The sequence below is a fragment of the Oncorhynchus clarkii genome, chromosome 22 (genome assembly GCF_045791955.1).
Source record: "Oncorhynchus clarkii lewisi isolate Uvic-CL-2024 chromosome 22, UVic_Ocla_1.0, whole genome shotgun sequence".
Taxonomy (NCBI): Eukaryota; Metazoa; Chordata; class Actinopteri; order Salmoniformes; family Salmonidae; genus Oncorhynchus; species Oncorhynchus clarkii.
Window position 1 is genome coordinate 7759313 of NC_092168.1, and position 14170 is coordinate 7773482.

General features: G+C 40.2%; 2 protein-coding genes across 3 annotated transcripts in view; one reads left to right on the forward strand and one right to left on the reverse strand.

The window, feature by feature from the left end:
• Window positions 1-3579: 3579 nt before the first annotated feature.
• LOC139380806 (coiled-coil domain-containing protein 89) lies at window positions 3580-6871 on the reverse strand. The gene is made up of 7 exons (XM_071123865.1): window positions 6812-6871; window positions 5455-5927; window positions 5200-5330; window positions 4979-5115; window positions 4807-4883; window positions 4233-4332; window positions 3580-3666 (listed from the first exon to the last, which is right to left on the reverse strand). Exons 1-7 carry the CDS (start codon window positions 6869-6871, stop codon window positions 3580-3582), a joined length of 1065 nt encoding a protein of 354 aa, XP_070979966.1.
• Window positions 6872-8546: 1675 nt separating this feature from the next.
• Window positions 8547-14170, forward strand: part of LOC139380267 (low density lipoprotein receptor-related protein 2a) — a 66567-nt gene continuing 60943 nt past the window's right edge. For both annotated transcript variants that reach the window (XM_071122815.1, XM_071122816.1), the window contains exon 1: window positions 8547-8696. In XM_071122815.1, the coding sequence (XP_070978916.1) occupies window positions 8588-8696 (109 nt within the window). In that variant the 5' untranslated portion in view covers window positions 8547-8587. The remainder of the gene's footprint in view (window positions 8697-14170) is intronic.

The window sequence follows — 14170 nt, forward strand, 5'->3', positions numbered from 1 at the left end:
CCTTTAAACAGCTTGGAAAATTCCAGAAAATGATGTCATGGCTTTAGGCTGACTGACATCATTTGAGTCAATTGGAGGTGTACCTGTGGATGTATTTTAAGGCCTACCTTCAAACTCAGTGCCACTGTGCTTGACATCATGGGAAAATCAAAAGAAATCAGCCAAGACCACAGAAAATAAATTGTAGACCTCCACAAGTCTGGTTCATCCTTGGGAGCAATTTCCAAACGCCTAAAGGTACCACGTTCATCTGTACAAACAATAGTAGGCAAGTATAAACACCATGGGACCACGCAGCCGTCATACCGCTCAGGAAGGAGCGGTTCTGGAAGGAAGGTTCTGTCTCCTAGAGATAAACATACTTTGGTGCGAAAAGTGCAAATCAATCCCAGAACAACAGCAAAGGACCTTGTGAAGATGCTGGAGGAAACAGGTACAAAAGTATCTATATCCACAGTAAAACAAGTCCTATATCGACATAACCTGAAAGGCAGCTCAGCAAGGAAGAAGCCACTGTTCCAAAACCGCCATAAAAAAGCCAGATTACTGTTTGCAACTGCACATGGGGACAAAGATCGTACTTTTTGGAGAAATGTCCTCTGGTCTGAGGAAACAAAAATATAACTGTTTGGCCATAATGACCATCGTTATGTTTGGAGGAAAAAGGGAGAGGCTTGCAAGCTAAAGAACACCATCCCAACTGTGAAGCACAGGGGTGGCAGCATCATGTTGTGGGGGTGCTTTGCTCCAGGAGGGACTGGTGCACTTCACAAAATAGATGGTATCATGAGGAAAGAAAATGTTGCTTCAATATGTCCACATCATCTCAAGACATCAGTTAAAGCTTGGTCGCAAATGGGTCTTCCAAATGGATAATGACCCCAAGCATGCTTACAAAGTTGTGGCAAAATGGCTTAAGGACAACAAAGTCAAGGTACTGGAGTGGCCATCACAAAGCCCTGACCTCAATCCCATAGAAAATTTGTGGGCAGAACTGAAAAAGTGTGTGCGAGCAAGGAGGCCTACAAACCTGACTCCGTTACACCAGCTCTGTCAGGAGGAATGGGCCAAAATTCACCCAACTTATTGTAGGAAGCTTGTGGAAGGCTACCCGAAACGTTTGACCCAAGCTAAACAATGTAAAGGCAATGCTACCAAATACTAATTGAGTGTACAGTCGTGGCCAAAAGTTTTGAGAATGACACAAATATACATTTTCACAAAGTCTGCTGCCTCAGTTTGTACGAAGGCAATTTGCATATACTCCAGAATGTTATGAAGGGTCATCAGATTATTGCTTGGTACAAAAAGGGCTTCACAGGCAAGGATATTGCTGCCAGTAAGATTGCATCTAAATCAACCATTTATCGGATCATCAAGAACTTCAAGGAGAGTGGTTCAATTGTTGTGAAGAAGGCTTCAGGGCACCCAAGAAAGTCCAGCAAGTGCCAGGACCGTCTCCTAAAGTTGATTTAACGGCGGGATCAGGGCACCACCAGTACAGAGCTTGCTCAGGAATCGCAGCAGGCAGGTGAGAGTGCATCTGCACGCGCAGTGAGGCAACAACTTTTGGAGGATGGCCTGATGTCAAGAAGGGCAGCAAAGAAGCCACTTCTCTCCAGGAAAAACATCAGGGACAGACTGATATTCTGCAAAAGGCACAGGGATTGGATTGCTGAGGACTGGTGTAAAGTCATTTTCTCTGATGAATCCCCTTTCCGATTTGTTTGGAGCATCTGGAAAAAGCTTGTCCGGAGAAGACAAGGTGAGCGCTACCATCAGTCCTATGTCATGCCAACAGTAAAGCATCCTGAGACCATTCATGTGTGGGGTTGCTTCTCAGCCAAGGGAGTGGGCTCACTCAAAATTTTGCCTAAGAACAGCCATGAATAAAAAATGTTACCAACACATCCTCAGAGAGCAACTTCTCCCAACCATCCAGGAACAGTTTGGTGACGAACAATGCCCTTTTCAGCATTATGGAGCACCTTGCCATAAGGCAAAAGTGATAACTAAGTGGCTCGGGCAACAAAACATTGATATTTTGGGTCCATGGCCAGGAAATTCCACAGACCTTAATCCCATTGAGAACGTGTGGTCAATCCTCAAGATGTTAGTGGACAAACAAAAACCCACAAATTCTAACAAACTCCAAGCATTTGATTATTCAATAATGGGCTGCCATCAGTCAGGAGGATGTGGCCCAGAAGTTAATTGACACCATGCCAGGGCGGATTGCAGAGGTCTTGAAAAAGAAGGGTCAACACTGCAAATATTGACTCTTTGCATCAACTTCATGTTTTTGTCAATAAAAGCCTTTGACACTTATGAAATGCTTGTAATTATATTTCAGTATTCCATAATAACATCTGACAAAAATATCTAAAGACACTGAAGCAGCAAACTTTGTGGAAATTAACATTTGTGTCATTCTCAAAACTTTTGGCCATGACTGTGTGTAAACTTTTGACACACTGGGAATGTGATGAAAGAAATAAAAGCTGAAATCAAATCTCTCTCTACTATTATTCTGACATTTCACATTCTTAAAATTAAGTGGTGATCCTAACTGACCTAAGACAGGGAATTTTACTGGGATTAAATGTCAGGAATTGTGGGAAACTGAGTTTAAATACATTTGGCTAAGGTGTATGTAAACTTCAGACTTCAACTGCAAATTTATCATGAGAATAATTAGCCAGGTAACATCAACATGTTCAAGCCTGATAAATAACAATGTTCAAAAGCACACACACACACACACACACACACACACACACACACACACACACACACACACACACACACACACACACACACACACACACACACACACACACACACACACACACACACACACACACACACACACACACTGCCCTCTTGTGATAGAGATGTAAACTAAGCCAGAATTTTCACATGGCTCCTCCTTATAAAAGTTACAGTGCACCATCTCTTTTAAACTTTCAGCCATATTCACCATGTTGGGTTCTGACGCTGCTGCACCTGCTCTGCAAGCTCTTAAGCCAGGGTTTAATACCCTAAAAGCATTCAGCAGAGCCCCAGGCGCTCTCTCCACACTTGCCTGGGGACCAAACGGAAGAATTTCTAAAACCACCGTCTGGGACATTTCAGTGTTTGTGTTTGAAATGGTCCTCTCAGGACCTCTACAAGCCTGGATGTTGGATAAAATTAAATTTGAACTTTCTCTACCAGTTGTCTACATGGTTAGTCATTATGTAGGAATAAATTCAAAACAATATATCCACAGGAAATTATAATTAATCCAAATTTTCAAAGCGCAGGTAGTATGTTCAGATTTCTATCACATGAAGCATGTGCACACAATGTAAATACACCGAACAAAAACATAAACTCAACATGCAACAATATCAATGATTTTACTGAGTTACAGTTCATATAAGGAAATCTGTCAATTGAAAGTAATTCATCAGGCCCTAATCTATGGATTTCACATGACTGTGCATGGGCACAGCCATGGGTGGGCCTGGGAGAGAAGCAAATTCATACTCTTATCTTATTACATCAGTGAATGGGTGGATGGAATGGTAGGTAGTCTTAGCCAATCATATGGCGCAGCTTGGCATTTAACTCCTTTTCCTTTTCAAGTAGGTCGGTGCTGTGGTTTTTATAGGCTTCAAAATCCTATGAAATAATTGTATACAATTGAGCACGATAGAACTTCTAAAGCAGCTCTTTTGCAATATTGCAATGTCAGTTTATCCCAATGATTTATATATACACTAGATGACTAATTAGACGGCGGTGTGTTGAAGACACCGTGCCTCCATCTTGGCACTCCCCCAACATTATAAAACAATATTTTGGAAGCTATAGAAATGCATTTATTAATGTCTACATTCGTTTTTGTCACATGTATTCTATTATAGACACCTTAATGGATACTTTTAAAGTATATTTTATGAGATAAACATAAAATAGAAACAAATTGAAAAACATTTTATTTAAAGTATACATTTAAGAGATGACTAATTGTACTGTCCCCACTACAACAAAAAATACATAAATATGTAATTTTGTCCTTCATACATTTAATTGAAATACTGTAGAATTCCATTGATTCCTTGCTATGGAGGACTGGGGAGTGCAATATGGCCGACCGGTGTCTTCAAAGCCTCTCAATCGCCAATACATAGCATTAGCAATCCAGGTTTTATATACATCATTGGTTTTTCCATATTTCAACTAACCTTCGTCAGCTTGTTGCAAGTGTTCACAGACTGATCAAGAGCATGCTGGAGTTCTTTGACTTTCAAATTAGTGTTCACCACAGCTGCCTCTCTTTCAAACCTAAAGCAGAGACATATTTAATATACAGACTGTACATTATACGTGCCACTATTGGACTGCATTTTAAAGGCCCTGTGCAGCCGTTTTTTTTATCTCAATATCAAATCATTTCTGGGTAAAAATTAAGTACCTTACTGTGATCGTTTTCAATCAAAATCATCAAAAAGAACCACAAATACTTCTTAGCAAGAGCAATTTCTCAAGCAAGAATTTTACTAGGACTGTCTGTGAGTGGCATGAGAGGGGAGAGATTTGGAACACTCGTTCTTATTGTTCTATTCATTTGAACTAATTTACCACCTGGTGATGTCACCAAGCAGGCCAAAACTCCACCCCACCAAAACAGCTCTTACACTAAACGGGCATCATCATAATTTTCACAGTATTGTAACTTCATAGTGTGGAAAGATATATATATAAAAAACACAGGCAATCACATTTTTGACTGCACTGGGCCTTTAAACCATTATATACCTTTCTTCTGCAGCAGCCCTGTTTTTTTCCACCTCTTGCCTTTTTGTCTCCAACTGCTGGATTTCCACCTGTTTATCCTTTCAAAAGGCAGAAATATTATGAATTAGATTAACTTCTTCCATGTGTAGTTAAAACTGCCATTCTGTAAAAAAAAAATGATGTTATGCATTACCTGTATTAGTTTCCCCCTTTGCATCGAGAGATCCAAGAATTTGTCTTTTTCCTTGGCCAAGACCTCCATTTTTTTCTGCATCTCTGTCCCTTTCAATGAATCATTTTCTCTTGCTTTTTTAAGCTGTTGATCAAGTTCTGGTCAAGAGACATCAGAAAAGTGGTCATATTTGTCATTTAGGACAGATGTTTTGGGAAACAGAATTATACAGCCAAACTCACCTGTGCACATCTCCACTGCATTGCTCAGCTGTCTTTGAGCATCATGCAATTCACCTTGTAAGGACGCCTCCTTAGTATGATGGAGATCCATGAGCCCTTTAAGTTTGGTCTTGAACCCAGTTGTTTTTCCCCTGTTGGGAAAAAATATATACCTATTGTTATAACACTCCTACATTGAACAATCGGATGAAGTCCGTCTACATTCACTAAATGCAGCCATAAATTTAAATAGAAAAACAAATGGTACATTCTTACTGATATTCATTATCAAGACTTCTATGTTGCTCAGCAAGGTCTCTCAGTTCTTGTGTTAGTTTCAAAACAACTGCTTCTTTGTCTTGTAAGTCTTTAGAGAAAAGTTTCTCGTTCTCTTCCTGAAGTCGTTCATTCTCCTGTTTTAGTTTGGCATTCTGTCTTTTGTACTCGTCCTTGAAATGTATCAGCTCCTGATGGTTGGCTGCCAGATCCATAAACCTTTGCTCTAACTGCATGGATCTCTTCTTTTCCTTGTCAAGTTCGGTCTGTACGTCTGCTCTCAGGTCTTCTAACTCAGAGTTGATCCTCTCCAGAGCCTGACAACGAAGAAGCATGTCGTCTGCTCTTTGTTTCAAAATGCAAATCAAACTCGATTGCTCGTCTATCCTTGACCGCAGCATCCCTGACTCCGTCCTCTCTTCCAGGGAAAGGCCACGCAGTTTCTCCAAAGACTTGTGGACATCGTCCATGTCCTGGAGGAGAAAAATAAGTCATGTGAAATGTACAGTGGGGCAAAAAAGTATTTAGTCAGACACCAATTGTGCAAGTTCTCCCACTTAAAGAGATGAGAGAGGCCTGTAATTTTCATCATAGGTACACTTCAACTATGACAGACAAAATGAGATAAAAATCCTGAAAATCACATTGTAGGATTTTGAATGAATTTATTTTCAAATTATGGTGGAAAATAAAATAGTCTATATCGTAACAATCTGCATTTTGGTCTTCATTTAAGGTTAGGCTACCCGTGTGGTTCGCGTTAAGGCTACCTTTAAAATCCCATTTTAAGAAGAATATTGTTTTAATAGGCGTGGTAACTAGTGACGACCATGTCTACTCTACTCTCTGTGGCACATCCAGCCGATCATCCAAGAACCCCAACTACCATGTAGAGTTGCACCACATGCATTTTACACGAACCAAAATGTTATGTTGACCCCCCCCCCCCCCCCCCACTTCCACTGAGACTCAAGTTCCACGAGAAAACAATTTGCTTCCAATCATTTGTAACATTGTAGCAAACATATCCCGCCTGCAAGTGCAAGCAACCTGGAGCAAGTGAACAGCAGAAAATCAGTCTGTCAGTCAATTAGCTAGCTATACATTATTCATTGCAATGCAATCTTGTTTTAATTCGAAGGAAATTAAACGTATATTCCCATAAGATTGGCCATGCGGACTTCAGATATCCACACACACAGGTGGCTAAATAATGCAAAACAAAGCGTGCTTTACTGCTAATGTTGACGAGTAAGTTAGACGGTTAACGTTAGCTAGCTAGCTACAGTAGCTTGTATCTGGCAGAGCCGGACGTCGACGTTTCTTGAAATGATAATAACCTGGTAACGTTTCTTACCTGTTTGGTCTCTCTTATCATCTTCCTTAAATCTTTTGGACTTCTGTGGGGTGATGCCATGTCGACTGCCTTTAGAAAAGGGTATACGAGCGTCGAGATGCGTAAATCAGTATCGTTCACTTAACGCTACTACTTCAACGAGTCTTTTACAACGGGTCTTGTCGGAGAGCCGCAAAGTTTCAGCTGTTGCTACTGGCAACTGTCATTTCAGTTGCCTACCCTACCCTACCCATTTTCTCCCCTCCCATCTTTACATTTCCTCGCACCATTTCTTAGTGAGCGGTGGCACACACCAACATTAATCATGTTTGACCAGAATTGTTACATTTATAATAACGTAGTTGATTTTCTATGTATTTGGCTAATTGGCTTGTGCCAAAAGACATGAGCCACGGAATTATACAGCTCGACACAAATGCACAAGGGAAATGGAAAAGGGAATCCTATGTTGCATTGTTCGGAAGTGTTGCAGATGAAACATTAAAACGGTGCGCCGCAGGTGGAATTTCCTCCTCTGCACCACATGATGGGGCTGCTGCGCCTCTCATAAGTGGGTTTGCATGCTACACATCGAAACGTGAGGCCCATCTAAAGTGGCTCGCAAACATGGTCCCAGACCCAATCCTTCGTTATTTCCGTAACACCAATATTTAAAAGCAATGTATACAAATAGATAGATATCGAGGAGTACAAAAACAATAAAATGTATTAGGCTATGCATGATACCCAGCACATCAAAACCTGATTTTTTACGAAAAGGAGCGAAAGTGCAAGGCTTGAGGCACAGTTTATATTTCAAATCAAACCATTTTGGGATATTCAATGGACGTATTAGGTGAAACCTTGCTTGTAGACCTAAAGTAGGTGCTTATTAGGCAGTCATTTACAGGATTAAATCGTGATCCAATTTGCAGGCCTATATTTATTGATTAGTCGATTTCATCTCATTTTACAGCTTTTTTTGGGGCATTTATCATGATCTGGGCCTTGAAATGATGATCCTGCCCCAGTGCCCCCCATGTAATTGAGGCGAGCCTTGACCCCGGTGTATTCCTGTACCAACACACCAAGGTCACCCTGAAGCTGAATAACGTTGAGTCCTTTCAGTCAGAACAAAAAATAACATTCAACAATGCTCTGGAAACAACATAACCTAGAATTGTTTCGTTTATTTTACTCTTATGACAAATAATTGTCTTATTCATTTTAGACATCATTCACTGGATGTGAAAGATCATGTGAGCATGGTAGAAGAAGAGCAACAGTTGTGTTTCTTATTTGCCTGCTGCTGAGTTAATCAAATAGGCTACTAAATAAATAGTAAATAGACAAACAGTAAATAAATACATGTTTAAGACCTAGGACATAAATCTTTCAATTCAGCATTGTAAAAAATAAAGGTTCCAGGGAATTATTTGAGAATGGGCTATTTTAGGCTAACCCATGTTGTTTTGATTTACATCGAGAGTAATTATTATATATGTTTAGACAACAAAATGCTGCGTTATTATTTCACTAATGTTGCCACCATTAGGGCCTACCTAGGTGGCTGATGGACAACGCAATGTCAAATCACGTGTAGATGAGACACCCCGGGCAATGGAATTATGCAGATTCCAGGGCGCGCGGTTTAAGGGTTTTATCAGCAGGGCCGGGGTTGGGGGAGCGACCGTCTCTGGCTTTGTGTACGCCCCTTTTCATCAACTAGCGGGACAAAAAAGAGAGAGGCAAGCAACAGCATCTCAGTCCCTAGAGCACCTCCATCTGCCCGGCTTCATGAGGAGCTGGACGGACCAGCCGGGACCCAGCATCAGAATGTGGAGAGCAGTACTTGCAAAACTTGTTGTTATATTGATTTTCTGTACTTTCCGCTGTCATTCACAAGGTAAGAGTATCCTAAACTCATCACTTCATTGTGAACCTGCTGATAGTTGTTTGTGTAGCCTATATCTGCCATTGATGAGAAAATGTCAACCACTTGTACATAGACACCAATAACCCCTATCTGGTAGAGTGGCCTGATTTGTAGTTATTGGGGTTGTTATTTGAAGACATATTTTACGCAGCTAAGATGTTGATAGACAAACAATCATCTAATTTGGCTATCTATAAGTCAAAAACAAGCTATTTAGCCATGTTTGTACAATGCTTGGCCAATTTAAAGTGCTAGGCACTAGCGGTTAGAGCATTGGGCCAGTAAGTAACTAAAAGGTATCTGGTTCGAATACCTAAGCCAACAAGGTGACAAATCTGTTGATGTGCTCTTAAGCAAGACATTTAACCCTATTTTGCTCCAGGGCCACCGTACTACTACGGCTGACCTGTAAAACAACACATTTCACTGCACCTGTTCAGTGTATGTGACAAAACATACATTTATATTTTTAACAAGTGATGTGCACTTTCTATATAAAAAAATCTGAATTTATTTAGTCAAATCTTACCAACCCCTTGGCCAGTTATTTCCCCAGCACTACACATCATTTTTTTTGCAACCAATAAATACATAATTAATTTAATTTAATTTACAATATTTGACTTATTTAACAAAACTATTCCACTCTAAACATTATTAAAGCTTGTATTGAGCACAAAGCCTGCCTCAGACCGATTTGAAGATCTCTCTTGGAGAACTTTTGCCTGAGCTTTGTCGTTGCTAGGTAACAGAAGTGAGCATGTGACTTGCAGACAATCTGTGTGGACTGCAAGCTACTGGTACAAATCTTATTCAGAGGAACTCAACGGCTTGCCTAGTGCAAACCTCTATAGATGATAACTAATTATATAGCCTTAATTCAAGGACCCATTTTCCTTAAAATGTTGTAGAAACTAGTCATACACCTTGTTTGATAGATCTGGAATACTGTTATCTTTGTCTCTTGCATACTAGAGTAGCCTATACCCTACTGCTCAAATTGTAATCTGCTTTCTTTTTGCTCAACCCTTAGTATGTAATCTTCTTAGTGTGAATCAAGCAACTAATTACGCTGCAGCTGCTGCTGCTGAAAGTTACTATTTCTACCTAAGCAACAACAGGCAAAAGAGTGTATGTAAACTTCAAGGGGAAAGTTCTTACAACCTCACATGTAACCATCCCAGGCTAAATAGGCTGTTTGTTTCTTCTTTATTTTTTTTATAGCTGCATTGCACTATAAAGGCTACTGTACATTCCAAGGCAATACAAAATAAGAAAGTATGACAAAATAAAAAATAAATAAAAAACACATATCTCAATCAAATGGAATAATTGAAATTATCCAGTGGCATTTTTTTGTCCATAATATAGAAGTGATCTCTACAAGCTGAGGCTATGAGCATGGTCTTCGGCAGAATTAATTATAATATTGAATCAAATCAGGGCTTTGCCAGCGTTTTCATGTTAGTAATTTGGAGGCTTGTCCCTTAGAAATGAACAATGATGTACCAAAATATTTTGTGCCATCGTAGTTTAAAAAGACATCGAAGTCAATAGGTAATCAAAGTCGTCTGTTTCAGTATATACCACGTTTTAACTGCATCGACTAGCAACAGGCCTCATGCGCATCCTGCATCTTCTGCAGTTTTGCATCATGGCACTTGTTGATCTCCTCAGAAATTTGAGGCAGGAATGGTTGATTTAATTCAGATTTATCCAGCATGCGTTTGAGAGGAAATGACAAAAAAGGGGCTTGGAGGACAGGTTACTTTCTCTAATCCATTGAGCCTAATTTCCACTGGGTCCTCCAGGGATAGTGTTCACACTCATTTTTGCCCTGTCAAAGTTTCTCCAAAGCTGGGGCAGCAGGTAGCCTAGTGGTTAGCGCGTTGGGACAGAAACCCGCAAGGTTGTTGGATTGAATCCCCAAGCCGACAAGGTAAAAATCTGTCATTCTGCCCCTGAACAAGGCAGTTAACCCACTGTTCCCCGGTAGGCCGTCATTGTAAATAAGAATTTGTTCTTAACTGACTTGCCTAGTTAAATAAAGGTTAAATGTAATTTTAAAAAAGCTAATGTGGCTCAACTTGATGATCATTTAATGTGTGACAGACAGTCTTTTGTGGCTTATTATCAAGAGGCTTTAAAGGTGTTGTAAAACGCCTGTGTTGAAATAATGGTTAGTGTGACACACTTGTAGGGTTACAATAATAGGTAACAAAATGAACTGGACTTGGTGGCAAGCATTTCGCTACACCCGCAATAACATCTGCTAAATATGTGTATGTGACTGATACAATTTGATTTGATTGTGGCCGTTCAAAACATGTTTTTGCAGGTTAATTGCTTGAATATTGGGGCTAAATGCCTTTCAAACCTCAATCATTTGCCAAACAACCTTGGTCATTCAGGATCTTGTGAAAAACAAGCGTGATTTATTTCGAAAAAATACATACAATTAACTAGGATGAACAAGATGTTCAACGTGTCACACATGTGATCTAGTACAGGGGGATATGGGGTTGACTAATTAACATTTCCCCCTACTAACTCAAATAGGTGTTTTCAGTTGCTCACATTCATTGAGCCTAACCTATTATTAGTTAATTTTGTTTTATAGCACTACAAAAAAACACTTGCGGGTTGCTGTTGAAGTTTTACAAGGCACAGAAAACCTTGGCCAGCATGTGCGTGCTAAATCTTAAAGATGCTGCGGCCTTTTCCGGTCTAAATCCATGAGCAACGTTAACGCTGTACTGGAAAGGGGAACAGAAGTTAGCACAGTTGACTCAAATGAAGGGCTAATCCTTTCCCATTATACAGCAGTCTCAACCCAGGTCCCAGACTGTTATGTGATGCATAGGGTGCAAGGTTTAGGCTAACAATGCTCATGTTGTGTTGAGTGACAGTTTGTCAGAGGCAGTGCGAACAAAACCCTTTGACCTCCTGCAGAAGTGCAGTGTAACATCTCCATCTCTGTTGCTTTTTTTTTCAAATCTAGCCTTACAAATGTGTTAAAACGTTATACGAGTTTTTTTCAAGTTGGAATTAGAAGTACAGCTTCATTCCTCACTCACTATTTCTTGCCTCCTTTTGTACCCATGCCAATACCAAACTCCCTTGGGCTTTTCTCTGTTTTGTGTGTGGCAGCAAGAGCCAAAGTCAGTTGTTCAGCAATTGACTGCATTCTGTTGAATTGATTTCCATATGAAATGGAGCAGGAGCACTTCGCTCTAACAGCATGGACGGATCCAGCGCTCCGCGCTGCCAGCCGTTTTCTAGACACACATTCAGAGAGTGCGAGGGGACGCACAAAAACAAGGCGGTTTTGATGAAAGAGGCTACAACTCTCTCAGGGCCCCCACATGATTGGAAAGAGATGTTTTTGGGACGGGTGGGGGGAGGGGAATTCAGTTAAACTTGTGTTTTTTTGTAGGAAGCTATACTGTATTCTGCATTATGCTATCCCTCTCCATAGTCCATTTGGCGTGGTGACACTTCCAGTTATGAGGTTGAAGCCCTGCTGGCTCTTCCATTGTGCCATTGTGATTTCACAGTGGGGTCTGAGGCATTGGCAGGCTTCATTCTAATGAAAATTCCTCTGCTGCTCCTCTTTGTTTGGCAGTAGTAGGGCGCCCTTATCTTTCTCTGTGGATAGTGTGGGGTTCTCGCCTGCTGTGGGTTTAAGATGGCTAATTACAAAAGACGTGGTCAGAGAGAGGGACAAAAAGAGAACACCAAACTAAACAAAACAGGCTAAACAAAGACACTAACGAAAAAGTACCAATCCTTAGACACCACATTCTTAAGAGCTTATTTGCATCATATTGGCCACTTTTCTCTTAACTTTATTTTAAAAGTAATTGACTGACAGAGTCAAATTGCCCCTATTTTGATCATTGTTATTACATTTTGGCTTTAAAAAACAACTATTTACCAATTTATTCCTGAAGGAATAGTTAGTCAAATTACTTAAAAAAAAAACTATGGCTGAATGTAAGAGCAGCTCACATTCATTTAAAAGTCCACTTTAGTCTGCCAGTCACCTTTCCCAGAACTGATACTGTCAGGAAACACTGGCTTCATTTGAATGTCTCAGAAGATTGGTTTCCCTTTGGCAAAGGTTGTTGAAAGCTGTTAACCTAATGCATAGCAGACAGGGATTATGAACAGGGATTATGAACATCGCCATTGATGCTAGGAGGCCTCAGGAGTGTCCTTCCTCTGAACTTGAAGTCCATTGTTGCTAGGAGGCCTCAGGAGTGTCCTTCCTCTGAACTTGAAGTCCATTGATGCTTAAAGACACTTTTAATATTTTGCTCTTTTGAAAAATATGTTGGTTTGTTATGTTGATAAGCTGGTGGACATTGATATGCAATCCTACTTGTGGGTCAAGCAACGAGTGAACATGATTTTATTTGTCTGATATCTACCATACATTGTCAAATATGACATATTCAGTTGAGTTGATCTTATAATGATCATAATGGCATTGAGCATTAGACCACTGAATGTCTGTTCAGGGGTACAGAGATAAACCCAAATGTCTTTCAGTGGTGTCACTGTGCCGCTCCGATACTGTATGCACCGTTTGTCTTACCTGCATGTTACAGATGATGCTGAAACCTCCCGGATCATTTCCTCCCAACAAAGGCACTCTTTGAGCCAATGGGGAAGCAATTTTATCATTAGTAAACTGAGCAGGAAAAAAGCTTGCTTCTCCATTGGCTGCTGAATTAGTTAAATATGAAGCCACTTTGGCTGGCGTAGTTTAAAACATGTTTGGTGGTGTCGGCTAATTAATCTGAGACCAGAGCTCATGATATGAGATGCCCCTCACAAGGCTTTTAGCACAGTCGTGACCCCACAACTCAAGTGGAAGTGAGTCATCTTTGAAGAGCACATTACATGAAAGAGATGATCAACTTCTGACTCGCCTTTAATAAAGTGCCTGCTCGCGCAACATTTGTCAACTGAACGGGCGGAGGTTTTCCAAGTCAATTCGTTACGTTGTATGTCTGTTTGACGAGGAAGGAACATTTCCCTTGGCTTTTGGTGTTTGGTCCAGTACAGGTCATGTTGGAAGTGCTCTTTTTTCACCTGTCGGCGGTAAATGCTAGAGGTCGACCGATTATGATTTTTCAACACCGATACCGATACCGATTATTGGAGGACCAAAAAAAGCCGATACCGATTAATCGGCTGATTTTTACCATTTATTTGTAATAATGACAATTACAACAATACTGAATGAACACTTATTTTAACTTAATATAATACATCAATAAAATCAATTTAGCCTCAAATAAATAATGAAACATGTTCAATTTGGTTTAAATAATGCAAAAACATGTGCCATGTAAGAAAGCTAACGTTTAAGTTCCTTGCTCAGAACATGAGAACATATGAAAGCTGGTGGTTCCTTTTAACATGAGTCTTCAATA